The sequence below is a fragment of the Pipistrellus kuhlii genome, unplaced genomic scaffold, assembly GCF_014108245.1.
Source record: "Pipistrellus kuhlii isolate mPipKuh1 unplaced genomic scaffold, mPipKuh1.p scaffold_m20_p_9, whole genome shotgun sequence".
NCBI lineage: Eukaryota > Metazoa > Chordata > Mammalia > Chiroptera > Vespertilionidae > Pipistrellus > Pipistrellus kuhlii.
In genome coordinates, this window is record NW_023425595.1 from 22,977,397 (window position 1) to 22,998,090 (window position 20,694).

The window sequence follows — 20,694 nt, forward strand, 5'->3', positions numbered from 1 at the left end:
CGGAGTGATCCTCCCGTTTCTCAGGATTAGACTCAAGCCTTGTTCTATTAGTGTAAAGCTTGCCTCGTGCGGATTATACAGTTTGGAATTATTGTGCTCAACATATTGAACATATTTTATTCAACACGCGGCATTACAGTCAACATGTTTCCTCTTTAAAAAAGAAAAAACACAGAAGGCACTGTTCTATTTAAGCTGTCAGGATGTGACAAAATCTCAAAGGGAGCCGGCAAAGAAGCCGAAAAACATTAGAGACTTAAACTGTGGTTTTCATTTTTTAAATGTTTTGTTCAAAAGCAATAAATATTTAACCTGAGTGAATATCAGTGATCTGGACACACACAAATACACATGTTTTGTCACTGTATAAATAATTTAACTTGAATCTGAGGCATTTTGAGGCAGTGACCTCTAAGAAAATTTAAAACATACATGAGATCAAATAGTGGTGAAATGTTCAAATACAAATTTACCCCCTTTTTTTCCATTTGGATTTTGCAATGGATAGTGAATGTCATTACAATTGCATTTATTTTTAGAGTTTCAGAGATATGCACAGAGGTATTATTCCTTCTAATTTAAATACCTTGCAAACCAACATTCTCCCAATGCATATATTAAGTTTGTCCTAATTAATAGACATCCTGAAGAAAACCAAGGTTTCTCTGTTCTTAAAGTTTGATATTTAACTTTGAAAAAAAATTTTTTTTTTTGCCATTTTAGCAGCAGTATGAGTAGGCTCCCAGATGGGCACAGAACCCCTCTGTTTCCATTTTGGCAGCTGTGGGGAATCCATATTATTGGTGTGCATTCTCTGTAAAAAAAAAAGTATTAAGAATATAGTAAGTGTATTCATTAAAATGTAAACCTTTAAGCACCAGAGCACCAAGCATCCTCTGTGAGTGGGGCTCGAAGCCACTGGGAGCCAGGGGGACACCGAGGAGCTACCTGCATGTCTGTTCCAACATTCGCAAGCATCAGGAAGAAGCAGGGATGGATGGGCCATTAAGGCAGACCAGGATATTGCTGGCTACAGGGAATATTTGTACAACTTCTCCATTTGTTTATGTATGAAAAATCTCCACCGAAGAATAGCTCACATCCAGTCAGCACAGCTGCTACCACTTTATTTGCCAGCGAGACACAAAAATGCAATTTGATACATGTGAAAAAACACATCCCTTCTTCGTCAAGTGTTTAGATAATTCTTTATAAACAATATTAGAGGAGTGAATACTTTTGCTTCTTCCTGGATAAACCATATTAAAAAATTTTTGTACTTTCATTGGTACAGCTCTGAATGGACGTTTATAGTACTTGAAAGTGGTGTACATAATCCCAGTAGTACCTTCCAGCTGCAATGCTATTGCTTCTTAAGTGGAGTTGAGGCTTTTTAATTACCCTAGGCCAGGGAAGGCAGCATGCACAGAGCGTTAGGGTCTGTTGAGGGATATCCTATCTGCGGACATCTTATCAAACGATAGCTTTGCTAACGATGCTTGGAGTGAGAGAGATGTTAGAGCTTCTGGAACCAGAAATGCTTTTCCTGAGAGCCCTGACACATTGAAAGGAGGCAGATTAGGTGTTTAACCCTCTGGAGAGAGATGGGCAGATGGGAGGGGGGAAGACTTTGGTGAGGGAGATGACCTTTAAGCAGCAAAAACATGTTTTAAAACAATGCACTTATTGTAATACCATCTTTTAAGTTATTGAGGGAAATAATATAATGTATCACAGAAAGTTATGCTTTGCTCTATAGTCTAGCCTACTAGCTGTGAGGCTCGGGGGTATGTGGTACTGGGGGCCACTCAGAACACAGGTGGGAGGTATGCCTAGTTGTATTTGCCAGGAATATGTTGCCTTCACCATTTGGGCACTTAAGGTTATTTTTTTATGTCCAGGGTCTCGCTGGAAATCCATGTCCAACCAAGAGAAGCAACCATATTATGAAGAGCAGGCCCGGCTAAGCAAAATCCACTTAGAGAAGTACCCCAACTATAAGTACAAACCTCGACCGAAGCGCACCTGCATTGTTGATGGCAAAAAGCTCCGGATCGGGGAGTACAAGCAACTGATGAGGTCTCGGAGACAGGAGATGAGGCAGTTCTTCACTGTGGGGTAAGTGTCCCTGAACGTAGCCACATGGGTTTGCCCTTCCCACCAAGGAACCGCAGCATGGCTACCGGCAGCTTGTTTGGGATGGAGGTTAGGGGAGGGAGGAGGCTGTGACCTGTCGAAGGGGCTTGACTGGTCATTCTCATGGTGTCACAAGCACACAGCTCACATCCAGACCTGCAGCAGGTCACTCCCACCCATCGCCCCTGTCCTCGTCTCCCCAGCTAACCCAAGATGCTCGGTGCCCACACACAAAGTTCCTGGTAGCGTATGTGAGCAGACGCATGGGGAGAGAAGAGAAAAACTGAACGCAAGAAGTCCCCAGAAGCCTTCCAACTTCTCTGGGTGGTGCTTCTGACTCTAATCACAATAGTCTGCTTTTGTTGTGGGATCCACCACAAGATAATTGGCCTTGACATTGGTTAGAGGACCTCATTTCTGGCATAAGATCCAGAACTCCCGTTGCAGTAAATTATTCTGTGGTGGAAACAGTAACAATGTGGATTTTCTTGCTTAAATCAAAAAAACTAGACATGTTTTTGATATCTTCAAGTCTGATTTCATGTCATTTTGTTTAAAAATTAGGTAATATATTTCTGGTATAAATTTCGACTTGGCTGACTGGCTGTCTGCATTCAGAAGAGGCCCCTGTAACCACAGTAGTCAGGATAAGTGGGGATGCAGATGCCTGGAGGTCCCAACACAGCCAGACCCAGAAGCACGGGAGGGAGGGGGTGAAGCGGGGGGGGGGGGGGGGGGGGGGCGGACTTTCTGGAGGTGCCGGAGAGGCAGCTGGAATCAGATTGGGAAGATGCTTGGGAAAGAATTTGAGAGAGAAAAGTAGAGTAAGTAAAGAGAAAGCTGTATTCACTGTTAACTGGACAGAGAGTTGAGGAGCCATGCGATGCCAGGGAAATAAGAAGAAAAGAGAGACCTGGAAGGATAAGTAAAGAGCTAGTTTATTTTTTTGTTGTTGTTGTTGTTGCTTTTCTTTATTGGTTAAATGTTACATATGTGTCCTTATTTCCCCATTACCCCCCTCCACACTCCACACTCATGCCCTCACCCCCCTGTTGTCTGTGTCCATTGGTTAGACTCATAAACATGCATAAAATTCCTTGGTTGACCTCTCCCCCTTACTCCCACCCTTCCCTACCTTCCCTCTGGGAGCTAGTTAGTTTTAAGGACACTCAAAAAATAAACCCAAGGAACAAAATGTTGGTTTTAGAATCCTGTATTTATAGCATACAATGAATTTGAAATAGTAAACTGAATAAAAATAACAACAAAAGAGCCAATGAAAGCAGCCTGGGCGTGAATCTGGACAATGCGCTGGCATGCTCTGGGAGGAGCATGGGCTTTGGAGTGGGTGAGATGCAAATACTAACTGTGCCACCCACTTGGGCATGATTTAACTTCCCTACCCTTCTGTTTTCTCATGTGTGAAATGAAACAAATAATATGCTTGTTGAAAGGATTCAATGAGGCAGTGCTTTTAAAAGTACTTTATATAGTGCTTACTTAGTACAATATCAATAAAGGTGAATTTCTATCATCGTTACTATTAAATATGGATTTACTATCACAGTAAAACTGTACATTACATCACATTCGATAATCAATGAATTTCTTTCCACTGCAGAACCTTTTCCAGTAAAGAGGGGTTTAGGCCACTGTGTTATGTCAGGATCTTAATCTAGTAACAGATGAAGACATGCAAAACACGATGATCAGATTCTCCTATATTATAAATGTTTACATTTCTTAAAATCATGCTTTTAACGCCAAAAGTACAATGCGGTATAATTGACCTACTCACATGCTAACTAGGGGATTTATCAAAAATACCAATTCACAATGGACTTTAGGAAGTATAGTCATATGCAACATAACACCAATTTAAGGCCCTGTGATACGTCTTTTCTTTCAATCCTGCCATTGTATCCCTGAGACTGTACGTAAGCTCTTTTGATCAGAGAATCAAAAGTTTAAATTTGAGACCCTTTGTGATTCCCACACTTCTCTCAGTCATGTCCCCTGTGTATCTAGCAATACATAACGGGTCTCTTTCACCATAGTGTGGGAGGCTGTCAAAGGTTCCATTTTAGTTTCTAGTACTTGTTTGAAAATCTGAGATGCAGTAATTCTGCTTAATTTAGTTCCCTTTACCAAAGGGTACACGGAAACAGCTCTGGATCAGACTATCTAAACACATGACGATGCTTGTAAAATCACATGGTCCTCTAAACAAGAGAAGGATATGGAGGCTTCTAGCAGTCCTCTGCTGAAAGGGAAGAGAACAAAGGTTTAAATCCCTATCTCTGCCTGCGTTATGCCAAATATCTGAGGAATTGTCCTTACCCCATTGCCTCAGAATAAGCTTGGGGCCTATTTTGGCATAGTCATGAATATGGCTGTGCTATTTGAGGAAGGGTTCCTAGAAGCTAGAGAAACTAAGATCATTGGCTGTGGTGAGTGGAGCTTTGAAATTTAGAGTAAGGATCCTGATTTGGGTCACTGGGGGTGGGGGCGCGTCCTTTATGGAAGCATCATTGTAGCCTGGGGATGGGCTATAGATGTGCAAGCAATGGCCAGTGGATATCTCATTCTTTAATCCTCAGTGCTGAGTATTTTCTTCTGCCCTGCTTGGTCATACTTACTACATAAAGCCAGGTATTATTCCCACTTAAAGAACTGTCTTCTCTTTTAGATAGTTGTATTTGATAGATTATTCACTTCCTGGGGTTCAGCTTTGGAAATTGGTCTGCATTAGATGTGACGTTGTTACAAAAGGGAAAAACAAACAAGAAATTGAAACATTGCTATTGATCTATTGAAAGAATAGGTAAGGTCAATATTTATTGCTGATTTAGAAAAAAACATGCATAACTTTCAATCCAATAAAATTTTGTTCAATGTGGTCATGCATTTTACTGATGATACAACTAGACGGTCAGGGAGTTAGGTTGTTTTTCACTTAGCTGCTATGAAGTGAATTTATTAGTAATATGAAATGGAGTAAAGTTAGCTCTTGGATTTAATGCCCTTGGTTGACAGGTTAAGTATCAGAATTTTGTAATAATTCTGATAAGAGTTCTGTTAATGTTGAAATGATATTCATTAGGATATATATAGCTAATAATAATGCTGTCTTTTCCTAGAGAACTATGGCCAAATGTACCTCCATTTGAAAAGCATTCAATAATTTACCATGAACTAATAGAGGATTATGTAGATATTATAAGATATTTAATTTGGGGCTACTTTTGAATAATAATATTGGTAAATTATTGACTACTTATCACATGCGATACACTACGCTCAGGGATTATACAGGCCATTGCAAATACAACAGATTTGTAATATTCTCACAATGGGGTTGGGAAACACCATGTTCAGAGATGTTCAATAATTTGTTCAAGGCCACACAGCTAGTAAATTGCAGAGTTAATATTTAAACCAGGCATATGTGAATGTGAAACATATGCCTTTTCACCATTACACATACCTCACAATTAGAGCCTACAAATTGTTTAGAGGTTGTATGTGTAGTGCTTAAGAACATAATTCTGGAGCCAGACTATTCCAGCTCAAATACTAGATGGGCTTCTTCCTGGCTCCAGGAACTAATGCAGAGTGATCTTTATACCTCTGAACTCCCCACTTGCCAAACTTACTTAAACTCTCTGTATCTCAGTTTACCATATATAGAATGGAGATGACAATTTTACCTACAACATGGGACCCTTCTGAAGACTTGACATCTAAAGTGCTTAGAACAGTCTCTGGAAGATAGTAAGCCCCAAATTAGAGTAAACATAATTATTCTAGAAAAATAATGCTATGTGCCAGATAAATATTTTATATTATAAAGAATCGAAGTCTTCTGCCTTGTGTTATATGCATTGTGAACATTTACCCTTTTGATCTTAATTCTTAAAAGGTCTAATCAAACCTGTAAGAGACTTATAAATATAATTAATTAGCATAGACAAGCCATACTTATTTTCAGTATTGGCCTTCTGTAAAGAAAGCTGGATTAGAATAAGTAAGGTAGAAAGATTGCTTTTATTTCCATTCCTTTCTGCACAATCAACGATAGATAGATAATGTGTGGGTTTATCCCAGAATGAAACAGGCTTGGTAGCCTTCATTTATAGATGCTGTAAAGGTCCGAAGGTTCAGCAAACAAGAGAGCTTCGCCAAAATAAATATGTAGTTCCTTTGCAACTGGCAAAACTAGACTATACTCTAGAAATATTCTGGTGATTTGGAAACCATGCCATTATGCTGGATTTGATCAGGGTCAACCTGGACTCTCTCCGGTTCAGCTTATACTCGTTACCTAGGCTGGGATGTGAGGGTTTTTAGCCATCTCTGCTCATATAAGTTGCATGAGCTGCATGTATATACTTTTACAAACATCTGCAACTTTGGTTTTGATGTGCACATTCATTATTTGTAAAGCCCGATACTTCCCAGCTATTCCTGTTTGTGAAATCTGCAGTGTTTGAATTTTGACTTTGCAATTGATCTGTAAAGGAAGGAAACATGCTTTTTAGGAAAGTAATTTCCAATAGACAAAGCTTGAGCATACTGGCTGGATTTTCCATTTTGCTAATTGATTAGTCAGTCAATTGGTAAGGGCCTATTTGAAACTAGCTCTGTGCCAAGCACTGTACTAAATTGATATAATACATGAGGCATTAATTCTGTGAGCTTTCAGAGAATGCTATAGACAGATAAGCCAGACACATACATGAATAGATGAGCAAATAGTAGTCGTTATATGCAAACACAAAATATATATTGCATAGTGCTATACATAATACATAATAAAATACAAAATTTTATAGAAATAGCAAGTGCAGCTTAGAGGAGGAGAGATTACTATACATTAGGACCAACTCTAGGTCATCCTTGAGGAAGAGGGCTTGAGGTTTGGATAGGGTCAGTCTGGTAGAAAGTAGGGATAAAGATTTATATTTAATGTGAAGGAGAATATGAACACATGGGAGGGGGGAATATGGAAATGTTCAATAATAAAGAAGGAAACTAGGAATTTCCCTGGCAGTAAGATAAGTAAAGACAAGTTAGATAGATAGGGTGGAGCAATATTTTAGAAACCCTTGAAAGCTAGGCATCTTCAGCTATAAATAGCTATGTTCACATAACTTTTTAGTCTCTTTTTATAACAATGAGATAGAAAGACCATTGTGACAGATAGTTTATGGTTTTGCAACTATAGAATTGGTGGGAACTTGGAAGGGATCTCAGAAGTCATATTGTTCAAGCAGCCAGCCATTGTAGGAATCCACTCTGAGTTATGCTCAAACTCTTTGGGACCAGAGAGCTCACAGCTTCCCAAGGGAACTGGTGTCTGTGGAATATCTCCTCATGCTAGAAAGTTTTTTTCTTTTACCTGAGTCTTAATCTGCCTTTTGGCTACTTTGTAGGTTAGTTCTATTCCTTTTATTTGTTCTCTTCTAGAACAAAACTTTTCATTAGTTAGAAACACAACCATTCAAATACCTAAAGATGGTTATATTCACATCTCTTCAGATCACTACCTTCTCTTTCATATATCTAGTCCCATTACATGTTATCTTTTCTAAATTAGGTTTTACAGTGGTTTTTTTTCCCATTTGTGTCCCCTCACATTTATTAGCTTGTTCATCCATCCATCCATCCATCCATCCATTCATTCCATGTATTCAGAAGATTTTTATTGAGCACCTTCTAGTTCTAGGTATTATCAGTGAAAATGCCCAATCCTCAAGAAGCTTTCATTCTAGTTGGAGAAGTCAATCAATCAACAAGTGAATAAATAAATAACAGATGGTGCCGAAACCAGTTTGGCTCAATGGATAGAGCGTCGGCTTGGGGACTGAAAGGTCCCAGGTTCGATTCCAATCAAGGGCATGTACCTTGGTTGCGGGCATATCCCCAGTAGGGGGTGTGCAAGAGGGGCTGATCGATGACTCTCTCATCGAAGTTTCTAACTCTCTATCTCTCTCCCTTCCTCTCTGTACAAAATCAATAAAATATATTTTAAAAAATAAATAAATAAATTTAGGTACAGATGGTAATATGTACCTTAGAACAAGATAAAGTAGGAAAAGGGGTAGGGTGTTTCAAACGGTAGGGTGCAATGTTAGACAGAGTGGTTACAGCAAACCTCACTGAGAAGATAAAACTTGAACGAAGACCTGAGGAAGTGAGGGAGCAAGCTGTGTAGCTATCTGAGAGAAGAACTGGACGGAGACAGCAGCAGATGTGAAGGTCTTGAGGAAAGGCTGTGATTGGCTTGTTTAGGGAATAATGAGGCCAGAGTGATAGGAGCTGAATGAACAAGTGAGAGGAAGAATAGATGTAATGGGGGCCCAGATTGTGAAAGGACTTTCTTGACCACTGAGAAGATTTAGATTCAGAAGAATACTATGATCTGACTCCGGCTTTAAAAAGATCACTCTGTCTACTGCATTTAGTATCTGAAGAGACATGGCCTGAAACGGCCATGCTCTTCCAACAAACCAGATTAGAATTGATGGTGGCTTGGACCAGGTTTGTAGGGCTGAAGGTGGCAAGAAGTATAGAGATTCTGGATATATTACTGAGAGAGGGCCGATGGGATTTGCTGATGTGTTGCATATAGGTTTGAAAGATATGACCTGAGCAAACAGAAAGCTGAAGTAATCATTTACAAAGATCAGAAAGACCATGAAATCAGGTATTTGGGAGAATGTTCAGGACTTTAGTTTTTATATCTATAAGGTTGAGATGGCATTTTGATATCCAACAACAACAATAATAATAATAATAACAATAATAGGTTTTAGATATAAAACACTGGCACTTAGGAATATAGTGCTTATTATAGATAAAAATTTGAGAGTTGTCAGCAACATAATTTTTAAAGCTACAGAATTACGCAAGATCACCAAGAAAGGGAATTTAGACAGAGAAGAGAAGAGGTTTAAGCATTGAGTCCTTGAGTACTCCAGTGCTTAGATGTCAGCAAGATGAGGAGGATGCGCCAAAGATTAGATGGAGCAGCTAATAAGATAAGAAGAAGACTGGGAGGGTAGTCTTGGAAGACAAGTGAATAAAGTATTTCAGCAAATAGAAAAGTGATTTCACTGTTTCATATGCTGCTCGTGGCATAAGTGAAGTAAGGTGACTTTTGAATTTAACAGTGTGGTCGTTGGCAGTGAGACCTTTTCAAGCTTTGTCTCAGTGGAATATTGGTAGTGATAAAAGTGGCTTTAAGAAAGAATTGAATAGAAAAAATAGAGAGACTGAATATATACAGTCTTTTAAAGAGTTATGTTTAACAGGGGACTAGGGAAACAGAGTAGTAGCTGAAAGGGGATGTCAGTCAAGAAAAGGTGTTTTTTGTTTGTTTGTTTGTTTGTTTGTTTGTTTTAAAGCAGGGGAGATTATGGCATGTTTACATGCTAATAGGACAATCCAGGAAAGGTGGAAAATTGATAATGCAGATGGGAGAGACAGCTGCTGAAAAGAGGTCCCTAGAGCAAGAGCAGATAGATTCAGTGCTACAAGCACATTGGATTATGAATTGATCCAAAATACAGGAAGGCATGCAGAGAATTAGGGGCACAGACAGAGGTATTGGATAATGTAATGATGGGAACTTGTGAAAAGTTCCTTCTGATTACTTCTAATTTTCCCATGAAATGGTAAGCTAAATCAACTGAGAGTAGGGATGGGGAGGAGAAGTTGAGAAGGTATGAAATCATTATCTAGCAGGGCAGAAGAAAGAGTGCAAGATGATGGTTGAACGGCACCAGAGGTTAAGTTCATGCTCATGAACTTAGAGCACATGTGTCAAACACAAGGCCTGCAGGCCAAATCCGTCCCGCCAGGCCTTGCAATGTGGCCCGCACCACGCTGTCATCACTGCACTCCGCTGCGTTTCCATCATAATGACAGTTTATGACTGTTTAGTAAACCATTCGGCCCGCAATTTAGGCTGGATTTTAGATTTTGGCCCCTTCTCTGTCAATTGAGTTCGACACCCCTAACTTAGAGACTAGTAAGCATGGCAGTGTGCTTTCCCAGCTAGGTTGCACTGAGTGGTGTAGTCACAGAGTTGGCTGAGAGTGAAAGTTTTGCCAGATTAAGAATGTAGAAATTATCTGCGAGAGACTAATTGCAGCATTTATATTGGGTAAAGAATAAATAAATATCAAATAGTAATAAGTACGTTGAGGACACATTGGGAGGGAGGGACAATGAGTGTTGATTGAAGGATCAAGAAATTGTATATCCTTGTGGAGTGGGAGAATTGTTGCACTGGGGAGTAGAGGAAGAAACTGGGAAGAGGTGGTGGTTAGGGAGTGGGATGTTTAAAGTTGAGGTCAAGGAGAGGTTGCAATTGGAAATGACAAAGTCTGCTCTGTGATGTGAGAGTGAGCAACTGATACAGGGAGGGGGCCAGACCCTCAAAATATAGAGACGTTCAAGAAACGAAGACAGTAATGTGTCAAAATGATCATCTGTGTGGAGAATAAGTCATCAAGAATTAGGCAGGAGTAACACTGGGGAGAGGGCCACAGTGAGCCAAAACCTAACATCTGTAAGGAATGAGGGGCAATGGCCAAGCGGGAAGTAGATAGGTCAGTGGGTGACATTGTGTAGTATCCCTCAACCACCCATGCTGTTGAATATCATATGCATCTTTTTTTTTTTTAAATTATAAACTGATGAACCAAAAGATAGATATAGAGACAGTAAAGCAACAAGTAGACTGTCAAATTACAGCAGGTAGGGTAGGGAGATCTGGGGGAGATAATAGATCAACCGAAGGACTTGTATACATGCATATAAGTACAACCAATGGGCAATGTTAAAATATCATATGCATCTTGCTCCAAGAAAATAAGCTGTACAAGTGTTTTATTTGTCTGTTGATATGTTTTTAGTGACCCATTACCAACTTAATGTCCAAATACTGTTACATGTGTGAAATTAAAAGAATTTGATTCTGATTCAAATTGCTGAGTATTTCACCGGTAGTGTGAGCTTGCCTTTCTTGCCCCAGGCTCGGTATCCAGGAGAGCATTCCTGAGGTAGGAAGCATTCCCTGCCTCCTGGCTGTGGGGTTTGTGTGGCCTTGGACAAGCAACTTAAACTCTCTGAAACTTAACTGGTTACTTCATCTTTGAAAGAAGGCTCATTGTGAGGGCTAATTGTGAAGATTAAAGGGGATAAAGCGAAAGCATTTAAGCATGGTCCCAGCATATCATAGAAACTCAAGTTTTATTTAGCAGAGCTAAAATTTGGTATTTTGAGTTAAAAACACTGCAGAAAATGATCACCTAGTCTTGGCAAAAAGTAAATGTCCTTTGTGAAAATAAAGTATGTGATCCGCTAGCTCATGTATGGTATGTAGTGTGTTTACAGATTAGCCCACCAGATTGGGAATTCTGTAAAATGGGTTTACTGTTGCAGCAAAAGATTTTTCTCTATACTCATTATATGATTAAGGCAAAATTATTTATATTGCAATTACCCAAATTCAGTAAAGTGTTTAATGAGGCATTCACTGCCTAGGGCAGGTTAGCATAACAGTAAATTGTGTTTATTTGCCCAAAACTTAAGAAGCTAAGTGTACTACTGTTTTTTAGAATGTGGTTCTTTAAGGGGGAAATGAGTATTTTATGAGATGTTTCTAAACACAGATTTTGATTTCTCTATCATCTTCTCCTTCAGGCATTTTAAAAATCACCATGAGCATCCTAGAGAGTAGATCAATAGGAGAGTAACAGGTGCTTAGTGTCAGGGCGATAGCAACAGGGCCGATGGGAATTGGGACCTTTCATGATATGATACAGAAGCATGGTGCCTTGTGTATCTATAAAGGAAAGAGTGATGGAATCCAAGTCAGGCGACCTCAGTTCATAAGACTCTGCTGGTAGGCCTTGTTTTCTCCATCTGAAAAGTGAGCATAATGGTACCTGATGGGGCTGCCATGGTAACTGAATGAGATGAGAACAGATATTTTATATATATATAATGTTAGTTAATGGTGATGGATTATTAAGATGCCTTCTATGGAATAAAAGAGTTTGTTAAATATAACATTGTCAGGTATCTCACAGAGTGATTCTAGGCCATTTTCATCATCCCTTCTCTGCCAGGAAGGAAGGGATGCAGGCCTTTTTGAGAAAATTATGCTCCTCTGGGCATGTCAAAGAATAGCTGGGAACCAAGCTAATTCATTGATTCAGGGTACTTTCCTTTGAGACTGAGGTGGACAGAAAGCTTCAATGATAATGTGGAGGGTCAATAAGAACTATTTAAGTGATGGACTGACCCGAAGCCATCAGTTTTAGAAGGTGAAAGGACCTTTCACAACTCCCCTCACCCCAGCTTTTATAAATATATGAGGCTCAGAAAGGACAGTTACAATAACATTTTGAAATAAATTTCAGTTATAATCACTGTGCATTAAGATTGCAAAAACTGTTGCATTCGTGAGAATGTTGTTTCAGCCGTAGCCTCTGAACGAGTTTAATCCTTTTGACCTGTTATAGTGACTCAAGGGCAATTGAGACAGAGAGCCATGTCTCCCTGCACAGGGAGAGACTGAGCTTCCTAACAAATCTGGTAGTTTATTTGAACTAGAGGCACATTGTGATGGAATGACCTGTTTTGACCAGGTCTTGGCCCCTGCTGGGATCTAGGATGAGGCCATCAATGTGTGTAATTATGCTAAGTGGCAGAAGTCTCACTGCTCTTCCCTTCTGACTCCTCCAACCCCAGCTCCAACCCAGGGCCTCTGGAATAATGACATCCAAAATCCTTCCTTAACTAGCAAAATAGAAGCTCCTTGAAAGAATTTCCCTATGAGTTCTGCCACAGAAGTAAATAGACATTTGCATGGATACTAAATCTATGTTTTGTTAGATATAACTCTTTGGGACCCACCAGATCCGTTCTCATCTTGATCCTTCCTCTGAACCGTTCTCAATCCCACTTAACAGTGTCATTATAATATGTCTCATGTCACCAGTATACTATTTTTTTTTTTAATGTTCTGGGAGAATCTTAAACAGCAACCTCACATGTAACTTTATGGAATTGTTCCAACTGTTACCCAAGCTTTTCCAAATGTGTGATGTTATAAGTACCCTGCTTTTACATAGCAAAACCATCAATAAATTGCTCCATGGTATTGCTTAACCCCCAACCATAGCATCAGGGAGATTTGCTGGGCTCCTCCAGGGAACACCTTTGCCACATTTTGTCATTTGCTTGGAATGTCAAACAAGGCCCTCTTTTGGCACACATTGGGGATGACTCTCAAAGCCACACAGAAGAGCATGTATATATATAGATGTTTCCTCCTGTTTTATTTTACTTTTTTGAATCTATACAGGCAACAGCCTCAGATTCCAATCACCACAGGAACAGGTGTTGTGTATCCTGGTGCTATTACTATGGCAACGACCACACCATCACCTCAGATGACATCTGACTGCTCTAGCACCTCTGCCAGCCCAGAGCCCAGCCTCCCGGTCATCCAGAGCACTTACGGCATGAAGACAGATGGCGGAAGCCTAGCTGGAAATGAAATGATTAATGGAGAGGATGAAATGGAAATGTATGACGACTATGAAGATGATCCCAAATCAGACTATAGCAGCGAAAATGAACCCCCAGAAGCTGTCAGTGCCAACTGAAGAGTATTTGTTTGCTGAATTAAAATACTCTGACATTTCATCTCCCCTTCCCCAACAAAAAAGTTCTTAAAGAGCCCGCATGCATTTGTGGCTCCACAATTACATCAGCAGAATGGTCTTAATTATTTTGTAAAGTGTGAGACAGATTAAGTTTTCCCTGATTTTTCATGAACTTGAGTTTTTTGTCGTTATTGTTATTGTTGTTGTTGTTTTTTTTAAATTTAGGTGAAGACATATTAAATATGAGACACCAGGACTTGAAAACTTATCTCAACCCATAGCTGTCTTACAAGTCTTATATTTTTGTCTTACTTTTTTTTTCTTTTGGATGTTGATAAAGGTTTAAGTTACTGTTTTAGATGGGGTTAAACATTCTCACTCAGGTATGCTGTGCCGGCCTACAGGTTGTGAATGTGTTTTTATTCTGAATTACTTTAGAAAATAACAGGATTTCATTTTGTGAAACAGAACAAGTCCACAGCGTGTGCAGCTGCATGTAGAGCATATTCAAAAGGCCTCGGAATTCCATGTGTCCATGTGTAGAGTTAAACTTTGAATGTGCCAAACTTTCTCATCACTTTTGGATCTTAATATTTTGAAAAGTCTTAAAGGAGACACTGCAAAGTCTTAGACAATCTTTGGCATCTTAAAATAAAATAGCAAACCAGACCTTTTTTTTTTTTTTTCCAGAAAAATGGTAAAGTACTCAGGAATCTGGAGACAAGATATTGTAAGGAATGAACAAGGTTGCCACAGTGCATGTACCCAATCATGTTTGCCTCTTGACGTGCCATCAGTGTGTCACGTGTATGATGTGTGCACACCAGAGCGATCACCACACCAGATACCGACATGGTGGTCTCCTCTGCCAGAGACCACCTCTCACTACATCCATCATCCCTTTGCCTTTAACCCTGACATTCAGTCTTAACACATTTTCTCTTAAATAATTTATTCATTCCAGAATGTCAAGGGTCCACTTACTATTTATTTTTTTAAAAAGTTGTTGGTGGCATTAATTTAATAATTCTTGTTTTTTCACCTTCCTTCCCCAAAGAACTTTTCAGTCCTTTTCACCTCCTTCTCCTGCTAGATACAAAAGATGTACATAGTGATTTTGTCCCCAGAGCATCTGGAAGCATTTCTGAAACAAGGTACTATTAAATACCTTCGTGTTTTTTTTTCTTAAACATGAGTGTGTATCGTGCTGCAGGGCTGTGTATTTGGATATAGGTGCAGAGTCTTACACTTCAACAGCTAGGCCCTTGAGGTTTGCTGTGACCTCGAGTCTCTTGCCAGAATCTCCCCCTAAGTCAGCTCAGCAGCAGGTAGTAGGATCTGCCTCCATGGCATTTGACCTGAAGGTCATGCAGCAGAAAGGGTCAGCATCAAGGGTCAAGGGTGGTGACTCCTAGCAGGAAAGTCCCACAGCCAAACCTATAGCCCAAGGCTGGGGGCCATGGAGGAGGCCACAGTGACGCTGTCATGGGCTGGCACCTTTATATGGAGTTGCCTTGTCCCATCTGGTCCATTTAGGGGATTCTTTGCAAAATCCCCAGGGTGCAAGAAGCCATGTGACAGACTCTACGAAAAGACAGAGGCAGAGAGCCATGATACATCCAGAGGGTGAAAGAAAACCGTAGGGAAGGAGAAGGAGGGGAAATACATTCTCTACAGGATGTCCCCACTGTTATCTCGGGGAACAGATCACTCCTGGAGCAGCAGAGGAGTTCTTTCCGGCTCATGTGTCCTCTGTCTGCAGCCTCCGTGTGAACAAGATTAACCGCACTTGTCACACAAGGACTTTTTTGGAGATGTGCTGATGGCTTGGGAGGCAGTGAGATTGGATTCCCCATCTCCTCCTCATAGGGATCTTAGCCTGATCGCCTATGGGGGAGGGAAGCCATCACCAGAGTAATTCAGTTGGAGAATGTCTTCGAATGGGACAGTTCACCTCATAGGATGACTCAGAATCGGATCACTAGAACATAGGAACGGCCCCCTCAGATTTCTTGAGCCATTTTTGTCACTTGGAAGAAAATAGTGTACCTTCATATTTATTTACAGAGTGCTCAAGGCCATACTTCATAACAATAACTAGCTCTAGCCACAATATACTGGCTACATCGTTAGCTGGGAGTGCTCTCCATAAGCTGATTAAGGTACTGATAGGAATGTTTTGTTCTTAATATTGGTTGGGGATTGGAACTTTGTTTTTGTACATTTATTTCAAATGAGGAGGAGGTCATTTTTTTCTTTAAAAAATGAGTATTTATTGTCTTACTAATTTCTTTTGAACGTATACCTCTCCTCCTCGTTCATCCTCATGTTTTTTTTCTCACCCTCCTTGGCTTGGCTTTGCCCTCTCCACTCCTTTTTTTTTTTATTTTGTTGCATAGGTAGAGTGCTGTATGGCTAGCATTGTAATGTATGTAATTAATTTTGCACAGAGGCAAACATTTAGAATAGTAGGTTAATTTTGTTTGTTTTATGACCATGCCAAAATAATATTCTGGGCTGGTGGAGAACAAAGGACTGTTCTTTAGGACTGAAACTTGATTTCACTTGTAGTAAAACAAAACAAAACAAAAACAACAAAAAAACACACACACTCACAGATGTTGTTTCATAAGTGTTATAAGCACTGGATATAAATGGTATTTTTTATCACTTCTGACTAATGTGAAACTGTTGTACGAAAACTACATGAACAAAAGTCATCTGTTTCGACTCGTGTGGGCTTGCCTCACAGTTGCCGGATTTGAGTCATTTTTATGTCTTGTTATTTCATTTATTTATGCAAAATACATGTGTGTATGAACACTTTGTTTTAGCTCCAGCTCGCCCCGGCACTGGGGCTCAGTTACTTCGAGCCGCGCTCTCGAAAATGAAAGGCTATTCAGGAATGATCTGATTGTAAACACCCTTGCATTGGGTCGAACAGTGATGCCGTATTTGAATCTAAATTCTGCGCCTAAGCAGTTTATCCTATTTATTTAGCCAAGTTTGGCTCTAAAAATCCTTAGAAATTCAGAACGACAATCATAGGGATCACTTCATTTTCTCTGCAATGGGGCTTAAAACAAAGTTGTTTTTTTTATGACTTTACCATCTCATTTTAGATTTGTTTTTCTAATTGTGTAAATATAACATAGAAATAGAGTTTATTTTTGGTTCATGAATACTTAGTGAGATATAAGTTATGTATTTCCTTTCTGTTCTCTCTCTGTACGTGTTGGTCCAGACTAGAAGTCGAGGAGTCACTGCACCGCGTGGGGGGTAGTGGGTTACCAGCCACCGTGAGGGCACTGCGTCCCACTGGCGCTGGGGTGAGAAAGCCCTTCCCTCGGGCCTCAGCAGTTAAAGCCCGCTGTCCGCAGAATCAGACTTCGGCTTTTTTTCTCAGAAAGTCAATGAATGGAACATACCAAGTGTCCAGGACAGCTGGGAGAGAGCCCGTTTTGCTTTGTGAATCCACATCCATTGAGTAAGGTAATCTCTGTGACCATTTTTAATAGCAAAAAACGTGAATGTTATTACAAAAGCAAAAATCTGCCCCTGAAATTGGTCATGAAGTAAAGTCCCACCATGCCAATTAAAGGAAATATTATTAATAAACTTTTTCAGTGCTTTTTATTTCGGAGTGTCTTCAAATCAGAGATAAAAAATTATCTCCATTTCGGTAAAGAATTTACAAGGTTAGGGTTTCCATGTCACCTAGCATAGGGACACTGGCAGACAATCCTAGCCTAAAAATGGACCATAAGAAATAGGAAGGAAGGAAGAAAGGAAGGAAGGAAGGAAGGAAGGAAGGAAGGAAGGAAGGAAGGAAGGAAGGAAGGAAGGAAGAAAGAAGGAAAGAAAAAGAAAGAAAGAAAGAAAGAAAGAAAGAAAGAAAGAAAGAAAGAAAGAAAGAAAGAAAGAAAGAAAGAAAGAAAACAAGTTAATCTGTGGGGCAGGCAGGCAATTTCTCTGTTTCACTGGCCCATGTGATGTAGTGTCTTCCCCAGGTCTGAGAGCTTTGTTGTTTTCACAATCACCCAGCTCAACCTTTTAGGAGCGAATCAGTTTGCTTCATTTGGTATTTGATACTCCCTAGCCTTGTCCTCAGGCCCTGTTCTGTTTGCCAGGGTCCTGACACCCACTGGAAGGCCAAGTTCTAAATTCAGGTGTGGGCTCAGTGCTATTGAGCTTGTCAAAGTCTGGCCTCCCCTGAACATAGGCCCCACCCTCCTCTGGGAGCCTGGGTGTGTAAAAAGGGTGTGACCACCCTAGGCTGAAATCAAAGGCTGCTTTCTTTTACTGAGGAAGCCCCGCTGCTGCTTCTTTGGAGCACCCCCTACCCAGCCAGGAGCACAGGCACTAGCTGAAAGCAGGGACTGTTTCCAGGAAGTCCATCTGCCCACAGTAGGAAAGGAACCTGGTCACTTAAAAACCACAGCCCAGGCTGCTTATCTCAATTTACTGATGCTGCAGAGAGGGGACCTCTGCCCACTCATTAGGGAACAAGAAAGAATCACCTAGTAGTTTTAAATCATACGAGAAGCCCTGTACCAAGTGCCAACAGCTGCAAACTGTGCAGCTAAACGAATGTATTGGTACTATTTCTGGGTGTTCCTTTCTGATGAGAAAATGACAAAGTGGTTGCCTGTAGCCTTGCCTGATTCTATACACGTTTGTCTAAGGACTGAGTTGGCACTTAAGCTCACTTCTCCAAGTATCATATCGTATGACCTCATTTGTCCTTTTACAAAAGCACTTGCATCATTTCCTTCAGTCCTCTGAACCCTCCCCCACCAGCGTGTTCTCTTCCTTAATAAACAACTTCTATCTGTTATTTATGCTGATCATGTTCTGTTTCCGATGCCCTATGCTATGGAGCATAACCCTCTGCCGATATCATTGAAAATATTGATATGCAAACACATTTCCTTTTCATCCCCAGCCCCTCTTTTCCCTTGGGGACAGATCGCTTTCCCAAAGCTCATGAACAAGTATTAGAAATGCTGGTACCTTCTTGGGGCGGGGCTAGAGGCTGGGAGGAGGTGGGAAGGCAGAGGGGCAGCCGGGTAACAGGGCACGTCCTCTTCTAATTGGTGTCTGTGGCAAAACGAAAGCTTGACGACTCGGTGACATTATCTTGCTCAGTAGTTTCTTATTCCTGAAGAACCACAAGCATAAAGCGAGGCCTCAACGCTGGTGCTCTTGGAGTATGGGGGATGTGCAAATATTTAACTGTGTGTGTCTGCTGCACATTGTAGGTCCGCTTGTGTGCATTCTCCGTTCGTCTTCCCTTGTCATATGTGTTTTTGCTTTTTTTGGAAAGTGCGGTCTTTATTGTAACCTTCGCCAGCTTGTAGCAGGTTAGAATGCTTAGCATTTCTGTTCATGCCTTATTGTATTTTGCCATGTGTAAAAAAAAAATTTTATTACCGTAGGCAAGCTTATAAGCTGTTACTACATAACTTATCTGACTGTAACTCTTTTTATTTCCCCGACATTGTAATTTGTTTGTGATGTATATTGTGAGATTGTATTTTATGTTAATTTAATCAGCACAATTCACTGACATGCTGGACTGACATGCTGGCTGCTGTTTCCAAGTGTAAAGTGCGTGTAGGGCTGTTGGGACAACTGCGACTCTGTTGTCAAGGTACTGTGCTTTGGTTCCCGTAGCAACACTGCGGGCGTGGCCCTGGTGAGCTCAGGGCACTCACCACCCCCTGGAGCCAATCTTAACTGCAGGTTTTCTTTGTAGAAACTCTATGTATAACGCAGGTACCTGCTTGGCCCATGGCTGGTAACTATTTGGGCAATTAGAGAAAACAAAAAACCATAAAAACTAGTGTCTATTGCTGCTTTGAATATGTTTGAAAGTCTGAAAATGTAAATAGTTTATCAAAAAAAAAAAATCTTGTACAGTCCAGTGTAAAGTTTTTAAATGACCTTAAGGGTTGCCATCACATCTTTCTCACACTCTCCTCTTGATAATGGGAAGAAGAAAAATAAGTTTGCTAAGGATTCAAGAAATGGGGGCGGTGGGGAATAGAATCTCTTCAAATTTATAAAGGAATGAGTCATTGTTCTTCGCTTTGTTGCATCCACAAACTTCTTGGATTTTGTTGTGCAGTATTGATGTGAGACAAAACTCAATATTGGATGATCCTTCAGTGGCATTTTTCGGAGTCTCTCACCCCCCCCCCCGCCTCATCATGAAGGGAAAAAACGAAATCGAAAGACATGTGGTCTTTCTCTCTCCTGGTATATGTTGGCACCTTGGCTACTTTCTCCCCCCCTTTTTTTGCACAAGGTGCTTTCCTGATATGTTAACCATGCCATCTTCGGGTGATAATGTACATGCCATGATGGGGCCCAGGCCCCTCAGGGGAGTGTCTATACGAACTGCCTATTTATGCTCATTTACCTCAAGACTGTCCTCTCTACCCTTAATCTAGTCATCATCACTCCATCTTTTGTACTGCTGTTGACACTTACAAATTAAAGATAAATTTTGTTTTATGACCTCTGTGTATGGCCTTGTCTATGCCCTGCAGACTGTTCCGCTCTGGAGCCGGGTAGGCCACAGGCTCCATCGCTCACTGCTGGAGCCAGCAGAGTCCCTGCCCCCCGATTTGAGCTGCTCTCTGGCTGGGAGGTCGGTCTCCCAGAAGCCCTCATCCCCCCAACCCCCAGCCCGGGAAGCCTTGCCTACTCTCTTCCTTGTGAGCACGCGCTGCTGCAGCAGGAAATGCTTGTGGATTTAGGTGGTAGGAACAGGAGCCAAAGTGGAATTTTTGTCAAGAGAAGATGAGAAAGAGAAGATTTGACCTATATTTGCCTGACTCCTCCAGGAGAAGGAACGCTTATCAAA

The 20,694-nt window shown here is 40.7% G+C and overlaps 1 protein-coding gene across 21 annotated transcripts in view; it reads left to right on the plus strand.

Annotated features, from left to right (window-relative positions):
* SOX6 (SRY-box transcription factor 6) overlaps positions 1–19,820 on the plus strand; it is a 525,015-nt gene extending 505,195 nt beyond the window's left edge. For 20 of the 21 annotated variants that reach the window (XM_045577988.1, XM_045577991.1, XM_045577992.1 and 17 more), the window contains 2 exons: positions 1,902–2,118; positions 13,520–19,820. In XM_045577988.1, coding sequence (XP_045433944.1) covers positions 1,902–2,118; positions 13,520–13,823 — 521 coding nt within the window. In that variant the 3' untranslated portion in view covers positions 13,824–19,820. Of the gene's footprint in view, positions 1–1,901; positions 2,125–13,519 lie in introns of all 21 variants that reach the window. The other variant, XM_045577997.1, reaches the window with a different exon arrangement.
* The last annotated feature ends 874 nt before the right edge of the window (positions 19,821–20,694 follow it).